Genomic DNA, 12,112 nt, shown 5'->3' with positions numbered 1-12,112 from the left:
CTTGCTCCAGAACCTGCTTCTGGGTCACACTGAGAGAGCACGCTGTGTTCACGGTGCTACATTTAAAAATAAAGGTGCCATTGAGCAAAAATGAGGCTGCTCTGGGCTGTGGGAAGGAGCCCCACCTGAGGCAGACTTTTCAGCTCAGTAAGATCAAAGTCAGCATGTTCTGATTACAGATTCCTAATAATGAACATCTCAACAATGTTTTTGTAAATATTTTACTAAATGCAAATTACCAACTTATTAATTCTGTGTAGTTTTCCTTGCTTCTTTTTTTTTTTCTTTGATATTCAGATCTTCCTCTTTGACTAAACAGTTTTTTACTGTCTTGAATCTATTCTGTTATTCCTAAACTGGTAAATCCTTTCTAGTGCAGCTGCAGTTATACTGGCCTGGGTATTTGTAGCCAAGCTATACCTACTTAATTACAATAATAAGACATCTTTGCTGGCATAGTGGCTTGTAAAACCAACATGGTTGGCAACATTTTCTGAAGTAAACTTCATGACATAGTTTATATTATTTGCACGTTAAATTGTATAACTTTCCGGTTTTATTTATTTATTTATTTGAAGCTTTACTTGTCTTACTTCAAGGCATTTGCTGTAGTGTTTTGGCTCCTTCATTTTCTGTCTGGAACTCACTTTTTGTAAATATTTTTCTCTTCATTTTTCTGTTGATGATCTGTTCTCTTTCTTTTTTGTATATACTTGGACCCATATGTGTGTATATATATATACACATATGGACTTGTCAGAGCTGATCTGCCTTTGCTATTTAAGTACTCCACCCAGATGTTCGATAACCTTCCCCTGTCTTTGCTTAGACATTAACTCAGCCTTCTGTAGCAGGCCTGTACACAGATATGAACCCAGTGCGCGTTCATGGCCCTCATCCACAAATACAAGCCCTTGTCGAATTCACACTAATTCTGTTTTCTTACAGACCCATTGCTTTTCCAAGGCACACACACAGATCCAGCGTGTCACGTTCTGCATCTTCTCATGCGGTAATTTCTTTTCATACTCTGAAGCCTGAGGGCAGGTCTCATTTTTTTTTCCTACCAGCCAGAATGGGAACACCAAACCAGAGAGTAGCTCGGAAGAAAAATCAGGACCGAAATTGCTTGCAGTAGCTATGCTCAGCAACCAACAATTCCGTCTTTTTCAGAGGCGCCATCCTAGGTCCTGTTTAGCTCTGAAAAACGACGGTTCCCAGGCACCTCGGGTCAACTCCCAAGTTTGTATTCATCTTCCCTTTCACTTAAAAGTTTTCCTGTTTACCCCAGACACAGAACTACTCTCATTTATCAATTCTGCCACTCCAGTTACACCTGGCTACAGGCACCACAGGCACTGACTGCTTCCACCCTCCCTGCCTCCTCTGGCAGGTCCCAGCCCTGCCCAGCGACACCTCTTTTCCTTTTGGCAGCTCTGCCTGCATGTTCCTATTACACCACTCCGTTCTCCCGTGCTCCCAGGCAGTCACCGTGGCTGCCAGGCTCTGCAGTTTCAGTCCCCGTCAGCCCACATCGGGTAAGATGACCCTACAGGACAACTTACACTGGCCGGTTTCAGGTTAACTCAAAAACCTAGTTGCAAACTGCCAGTTTAATGTTCACTAGTCAGAATGTGTTTTTCTAAATGTGACTCTAAGTTTTATTAGGTAGCTGTTCATGGCTTTAAGCTAGAGACTTCTTTTTCCAAAATGAAAAACTCCCTTGTAACGGTGATACCAAGAGCATTAATACAGCCTTATGCTTCTAAAACTCTGCTAGATAGCTGCTATTCCTGCATGGACGTGAAGTGGAGAGAGTGGCTCTTACTGTGCTACGTGAGCCACCTCACCTTTCCAAGTCCTCTGTTCCTCCTCTCTCAGTAAATGCTCATTTGACACAAATCCAGAATGGTTTGTTAGAATATAGATGCTTTAATATTGGGTAGAAAGTTTACTGTTACTATAAATCTGGCATGTCAGACTGGCTGTTGATTGGCAGTAGCATCACATTCAATAGCAGACAGACACTTATGTAATCCATCCGATGCAGCATTAAAGTTAAAAATCAAATACTGTAATACTTGCAAGAAAACAAAACTGGGTAATGGGGCCAGAACTGCCTCTGGCCCATCCTCATTGGTTTCTCAAAGCCTGTCTTCACCTTATCCTTTCCCTTTGATTGGCACATCCATACTTGGTACGTCATTCATCCTTCCATGTAACACAGTCATTTTTTTGCCATTCTTGTCCTTTTCTCACAGGGTTCCCTTTCCACACTTAATGCAATGCAGTACTGCATACAAAATCTGCCTGCCTTACCTGTATTTTTCCTATATTCAAGGCTTTAAGCAAATCCTCACTTTACTAATACATACACACTAATACCGTGTGTTTCACATAGCTTTGACTATCTGCAGCTAAAACAAAAATACATGTATGCTTGTAAATTATACACACTGCAGTTCCAAATGCCTCTCAGCAGTGGGGCCAGAGGGACATGGGTAAAATAGAGGGTGAAAAGAGTTCTTTGCATCATCCCAAATGTGCTGTCAGCATCTCTGCAGGGAGCACCAAGAAAGCAGGGAGGTAGCTGTGGCTCGCTCTAACCCTTTGAACAACCTTTCTTGCACTCCTCGAGGGGAGGGACACTACCATGTTGTGCAAGGAATAGTCTCGGATTTTCCCCGGGTCGCCTTTTACTGAACTTCTGAGAAAAGCCAGTGTTAGGTCAGGACTTTGGATCGGTAGAGCAAAACTGTCATCAGTAGTTTGATGGTAGTTTTGCCAGCAAAACACTGGCACCGTAGAAAGGGGTGCATGCAACGAGCAAATGCAACATGCAACATGCAACGAGCAAATATTCAGTAGAACCCTCTTTTTGTCTGCAGTCTTCATGCAGCTTTTAACCACTTCTGCTCCCAGCTGCCCCACGTCTGAATTTGTTGGCCTAGACAGCCTATGCCTAGAGATATTTTGCAGAGTATTCCTGTCCCTGTTAAATAGTGCAGGTTTACAGAGCTCGGAGCCATAACAGACAGCTGATCCACTGGTTAAAGCATTTCAGGAATTTATCATGTAGCTGACCTCAGTGTTTAACTTAAATCTTCAACTCTGGCAAAGAAGCTAATTTGTTGCTTAAATTTTAAGCATTTATGTGCTTATAATGACTTCAAGCCTTTGTATAAGCCCACCTACATCTATAAGGTAACTGAGACATAAGTACTTTGCTAACCTGGGGTCAGCATGCTTAAAACATACATGGCTGCCATCAAGGGAGACTTCCATTGCTAGCACTATTAGAGTGAAATCAACAGTAGAATAGGACAGACAATTTTTGCAAGAATTTGCTACAAAAGAGTAGTTAGTGTCTTCCCAAGAAAAGCTATTAATATTAGACTGTAGACTTGTTTACTAAACAAACCTATGACTCAGTGTACTCAATACCAGAAATTACACATACTGTGATCAACAAATGTTATACTTAAACAAACCAATAAAGGCATCATTTAATTGCTTAGCAGACATTTTAGAATAAATATAAATCCCATAAAACTTTCACAACATTTGTTTCATGGTTTAAACGCACCTGAGAGACTGATAGTTTTCTCCGTGTTTCTTTATCATATGCAAACAGGTTTGTAGGCAAAAACCGTTCCCGAGTTTTTTGGCCAGATTTGTCTTCCACCCCATGCTAACCAATTCCTTAAGCACAATCCCTCTTCATTTTATCAGAATGAAGCTTCATAAATCAGGGTAATAGGGAATAACCAGGTTCCACTAAAAAAAAAAAAGTGGGAGTGGACATTGATTCTGACAGTGAAGCACCGAGGCCACTGTTTTTATCAGCTCCAGGAAAACTGGTTCTTTCAAGCACAAGTCCTTCAGTCGGTGTGTTCCCTCCACGCCTGCATGCCCATGCTGCCCCACCAGCCAGTGCTGGCAGTTTGGCAGCAGAGCTGCAAGGCAGCACAGCAGGAGAGCAAACCGGCATTTGTTGGTCTCCAGTGGCCACCACCAAAACACCTTGCCAGGTCCCATTGCCTCTCTGTGCAGCCTGCTGATTTAATGGTGTCTGAAACAGGAGCATGTTCGTGAGGTGGGCTTGGCTTTGGTATAAACTGGAGTGGACAGAAGTGAGGGTAGGGCATACGCTTGAGCTTTGTCGTTTACTAAGATACTAAGAACAACAACTTACGAAGGAGAGACAACCGCTAACCAACGTACCATCAACCTAGTCGGAAAAAAAAAAATAGGGTGTAACACTCAGAAGAAGGATGTACGCCTGCAGGCATTCTAGGGCATAATGCGTAGGCGGTGCTGACATGACTTCACAGGTTGGGAGAGGGTGTGCCTTTGCGCCTTATACACTCCTGCTCTGCAGAGGTGATCTTTTTTTTTCCAGCCGTACATGCACATTTAGATTCAGAAATCCTACAGCTAATGGAAATATTTACTGTGCTCCTTAGAGAATCTGCACACAGAGAAACCCAAAGTAATTTTACTTTGCCTCTTTAACCGATTTCTTGTCAGGTGGAATAATTTTTGCGTATAGATATCTTACTTTGTATTCAATAAAAATGCATAGACATTTATGGGGTTTGTTCGCTTCAATATTTTTTGTGGTAAATCCGATATACAGTCGGTCTCATATTTGAGGATTTAAGAACCAGGATTTAAGAAAGTCTGGAAGCCAGAGCTCCCATTGGCTTCTCACAGTGGTAGAATCTGTCTTCATTACTTACATAACTATATTTTATATTACATCCACACACACATAAGGGTAGGCACCAGGGAACCACTTGTTAAAATTTCTGTTCTCTTCTCTGAATTTTATGCTGTAAGACAATCAAAAAAGAGAAAATATTTTTCCTTTGCATCCTTCCATGCCCAAATTGAAATTTGCTAACAAGCACGAGGAAAGAAATGAGATGGATAAAACCCAGTGATCTTTAGTCACTACTCATTTCAGGTAGGAGGAGAATAACATTTGCTGGTGGATTGTTTTCCTGTAAAAGAATGGGACATGTTTGTGAGAATAACCTCATTTCTCTGCAGGGAAATTCTGTTTGCTAACATGAGGCTGAGTTTATCATCAGATGCAAATGTGCAGTCAAAAAACTTAAATGCTTTAATTGCAATAGAGTAGGTGCTCTGACTATGAATCACTGAAAGGCTCTAACGACTTTCCAACCAGTGGGAATGACTTGCCACCAATGCTATTAGACCAGTCAGGCCAGGTATCTTGGCCTTTGATATGGAGAAAGGCAGGGAAGTTCCTAGCTATAATCTTTCTCCTCCTTTATCTCTTTAGAATCTCAACATGGAAGAACTCAAAATTTAATCTAAATTAATTAAGTAACTGCACAGAAAATCACATAAACTGAATTAAACATGTTCAGACACTCTTGTCCTTACTTTGGAATAAAGATTAACTAGATTAAGATCAGTCTAATTCAAAGTGAACATTGTCTACACAGTTTCCATGTGGATTATCCAGCCCACAACAAATTCCTAGATTTATTTTGGAATTAATTTCCTGAGTGCCACTAGTGGACAAACCCTAAGGGACAAGCTCCACAAGCTCTTTTGGGGTGCTGACTAATCATCCACAGTAAATACTATGTTCAGTGATAAAGCTCTGTATCTGCCAGATTCAGAGAGCATTAGAAGGGGAATCCAAAACTTGTAGTCTATGGGAGGGAGATGTTGAACTGGTTTCTTGCAGCTGCTGTCCCAGACAGCTGGAAGCAGTAGCTGCAAGTACTCCAGGATGAGTACGAGAGGTACAGACCACTGTATCGGTCAAAATTCAAATTCTCTTTCTTGACCGTGGTTCATTTAATTGTCACCTTGTGTGTTGGCTCATGACGCGTTACCACAGAGGACTTTCTCTCCCTGCAGACACTGGGGGGGGGCGGGAAGCATGCCAAATAGTTTTGTAACAATTCATTGATTTTAAGGATTTATAGGACTCTTAGCCTGAACTGTTGTTTTCCTGGTTCAATATATTTTCAGGCTTAATTTCTCCATCGCCTTTGAAATTATTGGGGAATTTTTGTTTGTTTGTTTTTTTCCTGTTTGGATTGGGGTGGGGTTTTTGTTGTTTACTTTTGGTTTTTTATATCTGTCCTTTTTCAAATCTACCGTAACCTAAAATAGAAGCAACTGAGAGTTTGTTACATGGTGATTATACTATAATTACCGGTCTGATGTTTAAGTCAGTTGAGAGTTTTAGAGAAAGCAAGTTTTAACCTCTCACCTAAGGAGATCAACAGGAGATACAATTTGCTTTTGAACTGGAGTTATTAACTTTGAAGCCTGAAGTTGGTGTAACACGCTTTTCCAAACACAGGTAACATCCAACTGCTGAACACTAAATAGAAATTTCCTGTTTCTTCATACATAAAGACCTTGGTTTTATTTACACTCCTACCTATTCTAAATGTGGAAACAGTAATGAAAAAACCCACTGTTGAGGAAAGTTACCCTGTGGAAAAAGGCATTTGAAAAAATACATCATGCCTTAAGAACTTCCTCTATCTGAATGCAGAAATGTCTTGAAACAATTTTAAGTTATCTGACTTGATTAAAAATAAATCTAAACTGTAGTGTAAATAGCATGAGGAAGGGAGAGGTTGCAATGAAATCACGTTTTGGTTCTCTCTGCTTTTGCATGATGACTGGTAGAAGAGAGAGACTGAGCCAGCTTCAAGAAACAAAGTTTTCATCTACCAAGATCTTTGAAAAGCCAAAGCCTTTGTATTTATCTACACTACCTGTCATTATTGTGCTTTTGTTGCTATCTGTCAATATTAGCTGATACGTATGCCAGTGAAAACACGGAAGAAAAGTTTCTAAGCATGAACCATTCCTAAAAAACAAACAAACAAACAAATGTATAGACTTTTGGGGGTAGAATACATTCTAAATTACATGCCACGAGTGTACATTATGCAATTGTATCAGCTTCAGTTTTCACAATCCACTGTGAAATGCAAGAGAACGTGATCGTATTGTGTGCCTGGAGAATACGACAGACTTAAAATACGGTTCTGTCAAGGCTGCAGAGGAATGTTCTCTTCCTCAGAGCAGGAAATTAGCAGACATCAAAATACACGACTTTTTGTTAGAGGAAAAAAGGGTGAGGCAACTTGCAGATTAAACAGAAAATAAGCTCTTTGCCGTGTAGTTCCAGACAGATGTTACTGCTGTTCCACTTCCAAAATGAATGGATCTTTAGCTTTAAGCAAGTTGTGCAATTTAGGGATCACTGTATAAAAGAATGCCATATGTAATCAGAGTTGCAGAAATGTGTTGCTTACAGCATTCATCCACTAACTCATTTCCTTGAAAAGTAAAAGGATCACAAATAGAAGAACATCCAGACTTACTAAATCTCACGTGCTGTCTTAAAAAAGGGGGGACAGGAATTATAAAATAAGCGCTAGATTATGCCAAAGCATGAGAAATTTGCGAAGATTAATCAAATAATGTGAAAAAAAAAGATAAAGACACATGCTGAAATGGAAAATGAAGAACAATAAAAGTATATTAAAAATGCATTCAATTTTACAATCTTTATTCAAAGTTAAGTAATTCCTTTTCTACAGAAACAAGTTGTGGCAAATAGACTAAGATAAAAATGATCTTTTTTTACTTTCAGATTGTGTGTGATAAGTTTTGTGGGGCAATAATTCCCTTATGCCCACTGCAAAACAAGCTTGGACATGTGTATAACGGTAGACAACACATGGAGAGTATTGCACTTGACATCTGAGCCTTGTATCCCAGACTCATCACCCACTAGTTATATTACAAAACAAAGCTGAATGCAGTCTGAACATACACAATACAGGTTAACATGAAACTTTTATAAATCAAATGAAAAACTATCCATTTGACATACATTACTGAAATTACCATTCTATAGGGTGTAAAAGATACACAAATACCATAAATTTGCTAATGATTATTCTTTTATTTAGTTTAACTCTTCAGTGAATAGAAGCATTGCTATTAAAAATGTTTTGGCCACTCTCAAGGTCCAGCCTCAGGTCAAAACTATATTCATGAAAACAGCAGAAAGACTTTTTCATCCCACTCACCACACGCAAACCCACTCATAATTTGGTGGAGAAAAAAAAAAAAAAAAAGAAAACAATGAACTTTGATACAAATGCTACAAGATAAAAATGATATAGTTAATAAAAAAGATGTACACGACTCTTGTTTCTAGGGCGAATGCCAAGTAAGATCTTGAAAGTTCTTGAAATCTGGGAGTTTAGTCAAAATTTATGATCTAAATTAATGCTGATAGAAGAATGGCTCATATGAATGAGCCTAGTGCTTGGATAGCCCTCAATAATAGAGACCTTCCTCACCAAGCCTTTCTGTTTTCTCTCTTCTGGTGAATTCTTAGTTATTTGAGTGATTTCCATCCTGACGATTTTGAAGGTGCACAGAACATTTATAGTACAATCAGTCACAGCAGGAAAATGGAAAAAACATACTGCCTGATTTCTGTACATCTTTGATAATTTGGAGAGGGGTGGCTAGGAGGATTAACTGGACTGTAAACATTGTCTGCATACCAAATTGGATCTTTGCTGATAATCAGAAGATGCAAATGTTGGGAAGAGAGTGAGTAGCTTTGTGAAATGAAATCTCCTGTAGGAACAGGGAATGTATACCACCAAGTGTTTGATATGAAATGTGAACACCACTTTGTTAATAATGTTTGAATACTGAAATGTATTTCAATATTGAAATGGGTGACCTACAGAAGAAAGGCTTTCAACCCTAATATTGAGCACCAGAATCAGCCTTCTTGGAAACAGAACTTAAAAGGTATTTACTAAACGGTATAGATTTTTATTACTTTAAAAGTAATAGAAATATTTTCATTTCTTTCAGAGAAAGTTTGTCATTTGATGACTTCTACATGAGAAAGAGAAGAGTAACAGATAATTTACATGGGCCAAATCCAGATTTCCCTAGTCCCTTAGGCAATCCTGACCCAAGTAGAATCTGAGACAGAATCCAGGGGCCAACTTTGCCACCCATGAGTTTATCCATGTGCCAGGAAAATGGGATTTGGTCCCATGTGTAACTTGCACTGACATCTGTGGGAGTCTAGTGGTTGGAAGGGCTGCAGATGCAAGCCTTTGTCTGTGCACAGTTTCCTCTACAAGATATGCAGGAATACTGAAGAGTACAGATGTGAACCTGTAATTAAACTGTTTCAGTTTAACGACAGCCATCATTTCCTTCACACTGCAATCGTTTTGTATTTCATATGTGGTTATAGCATCACCTTCTTTCCAAAGACATCTGATACTGTTTATTTCTCTTTGCACAGAAATGTATACTACTATAGGTTCTAATCCACTAATAGACAGTATTAACCAGTTTGTTTAAACAAAACAATCTTTGTAAACTAAAACTAATAGTTTCACTGAAACTAGATCCTCATCTGTAGCTGTTGACTCCAGTAGGCTTTGGATCAGGCCCTAAAACAGGCATGGGTCAGAGCTAGCTAATATATCAGTCTCACGTCCAGGAGCTTTAGAGGATATAGAGACTGAAGTTGCACAGATTTTGTAAATATTTATTACAAAATGGACATCGATTTTTTTAGATCAAATATATGATTTACCATAGGGAATGTACATAATTGTCTGTGACTGTGTTGATGTACCTTTGATTTCTAAGTCTTCTTCTGTAACTATGTTCATATGTACATTTTGACCGTATGTTCCAGAGTACTAAAAAATGCAAGGAAAAGTGATATTAAGATGTAAAATAAATTATTGTTAGCTTAACATAGCCCAAATGCTGTAATTTTTTATGCCAGGATGTTAGCTGATTTTGTTGGGGCTTTTTTTTTCCCTAGCGCTGGGCATGATAACAGCATTACAATTTAAGAATTTATGGCAAGTCATTAGTAACTAGCTAAAACTGAGATTTAAAAATCCTCATTAACGTCATGGAAATTAATATGTAGTGGAATCCATAGATCTATTTGTTGCTTAGTTTGAAAACAAAACAAAACAAAACGGCCCAAAATTGCTGAATACATTATTTCACACATGAATAAATGGTTTGCCTGCTGGGCATTGAAAGAACCTCACAATTTTGGATGCATCAACAAAAGAGTACTGTCTTTGTGTGTGATACTGAGTCTTCGTGTGTGAACTTTTCCTGCATGTAAAGGGCTCCTGCAACAGTTCATGTAATGGTCCAGCATGCAAGGTTATTCTGAGTGCCTAAACAGGATGTAAATGGTGAAATGGAGTTCTGGTAATCCTCTGGTTTAAAGTTTCTCTACTGGAGTCTCTAATGTACAAATATTTCTCTTTTGCTCTGGGTCCTCTCCACTAGAATTTAAAGGAAAGATAAAAAAAAAAAAAAAAAAAAAAGTAGTCTGTACCTGGAACAGAAAACGACTCTGCAAGTGAGTAAGGGCTTCATTTAGCTTTCCCTGAGATAAGCCCAGGGACTGGGTTCTTAAAGAACATCAAACAGCAACAAGGACAAGCAAAGAGGGACACAGGACAAGAAAGAAGAACAAGAGAGGAGATGTTTCTGCATACCTTAGATACACAGAAGATAGGCAATAACACTATTTGTTTCTGATGAAAAATTATTCAGTCACACAGGTGATATGAGGAACCTCTAACCTCAGTAGTTTAAGCAGCATTCATGGAAAAAAAAAATCTTTTAAAATGTAAACCAGCCTACCAAATAGACTGGTACAAATACATTCCTAAACACAAATATATGGGATTGTGTGTATGAACAAAGTAGTATACAGCTCATTGTATATACCTAATTTCACAAAAACAGGCTTACATATGATAATTTCTAATCCTCAATATTAATTAGAAAATTAAAAATGTTTGTGATGCTATTATTTTAAGATCAGGGCGCTCGAATATTGAAGGTTGTTTGTTTGGTTTGGTTTTTTTAATATTTCTGCTAACCTTTACCACTAATACGTTACCTATAGTTTTCCCAACACAAGATATATTTTCTCTAACAGAATGATTATACCACTGCAACGTGCAAACAAATATCACATAATCAGCTGAGAAGAAACAAGTATTTTTAGATTTCCTGCCAGTAAAACTAAGTTTGTAGTGTCGGAGGCGCTAATAGAAATCTGCAGCCATGGCCCCTTTTTGCTTTTCTTCGTTCTTGTAAGTTACATTTTTAAAAGTGGTTGTTGAACCTCTGTACAGTGGATTTGTTTCCTAAAACAAACAACAAAAACAGAAGAAATGGAGTCATGCAGTGTTTCACTCATCTTGCCGTTGCTTCAGCTGCAAGCAGATGTAGCTGCACACCACTGCCCTAAGCGTGCCTCTTCAGCAAAGGGATCATTTTAATCCATGATTCCTGACCCCGTGTTACGATGCAGGTCGTACATGCACCAGCTAGTACCACTCTGCTTCCCGATGTGTGGGAGAAGATGATTTGTGCTTTGCTTTGTGAGAAACTCAGGCCAGACATCTGCCTGGCCCAGCAATTCCTTCCCGACAGCGGGCGATGCAGGCTGTCTGTGGAAAAGCTGGCACACGTTTCACAAACCTCCTGGGTCAGAGAAGATGTCCTCCTTCTATGGATTTGTCTATAGATATTTTGAATCCATGGAAATGTTTATCATCTAGAATATCTTTGGAAATAAATCCTATGCCTTAACCAAGTGTTGTGTAATAATGCTTTTTGGCTTCTTTGGAGCCTGCTATCTCACCGTGCTCGTATGGGAAAGTCAGTGAACAAATGTCCCATCTTCTGTTTCCCCAGTCATAATTTTAAAGTTCAATATCATACTCTCCTCCCACTGTTTCTTTTCCCTAGTTCTGGTCTCTTCTTTGTACAGAAGTAATGTCTGACCTTTGATCATTTTAGAATAGCCTTCAGCAGCTCGCTTATATTCCAAGCCACTGAAATTGAGAGCAGTCTATATGAGGCAGCACAAACCAGTCTAGGGTCAGGAACATGCTTCCCTTCGCATCTGCCTCCCAGATTAGAGTCATGCAATCAAACAATACTTTATCAAATATGTCCGATATAATTTGCACATCAGATGTTGTGGTCGGACCGTTCTAAA

General features: G+C 38.9%; 1 protein-coding gene across 7 annotated transcripts in view; it reads right to left on the bottom strand.

Moving 5' to 3' along the window:
- Positions 1–4,698: 4,698 nt before the first annotated feature.
- The window catches only part of ITGB6 (integrin subunit beta 6), a 56,538-nt gene continuing 49,124 nt past the window's right edge, over positions 4,699–12,112 (bottom strand). For 6 of the 7 annotated variants that reach the window (XM_087734022.1, XM_009462109.2, XM_009462108.2 and 3 more), the window contains one exon: positions 7,563–11,252. In XM_087734022.1, the coding sequence (XP_087590148.1) occupies positions 11,151–11,252 (102 nt within the window). In that variant the 3' untranslated portion in view covers positions 7,563–11,150. Of the gene's footprint in view, positions 4,836–7,562; positions 11,253–12,112 lie in introns of those variants that run through there. The other variant, XM_087734023.1, reaches the window with a different exon arrangement.

Source organism: Nipponia nippon, unplaced genomic scaffold, assembly GCF_047370975.1.
Source record: "Nipponia nippon isolate SJK-2023a ecotype South Korea unplaced genomic scaffold, ASM4737097v1 scaffold_5, whole genome shotgun sequence".
NCBI classification, from domain to species: domain Eukaryota; kingdom Metazoa; phylum Chordata; class Aves; order Pelecaniformes; family Threskiornithidae; genus Nipponia; species Nipponia nippon.
The sequence above is the reverse complement of the archived record's forward strand: the minus strand, read 5'-3'. Positions and strand labels throughout refer to the sequence as shown.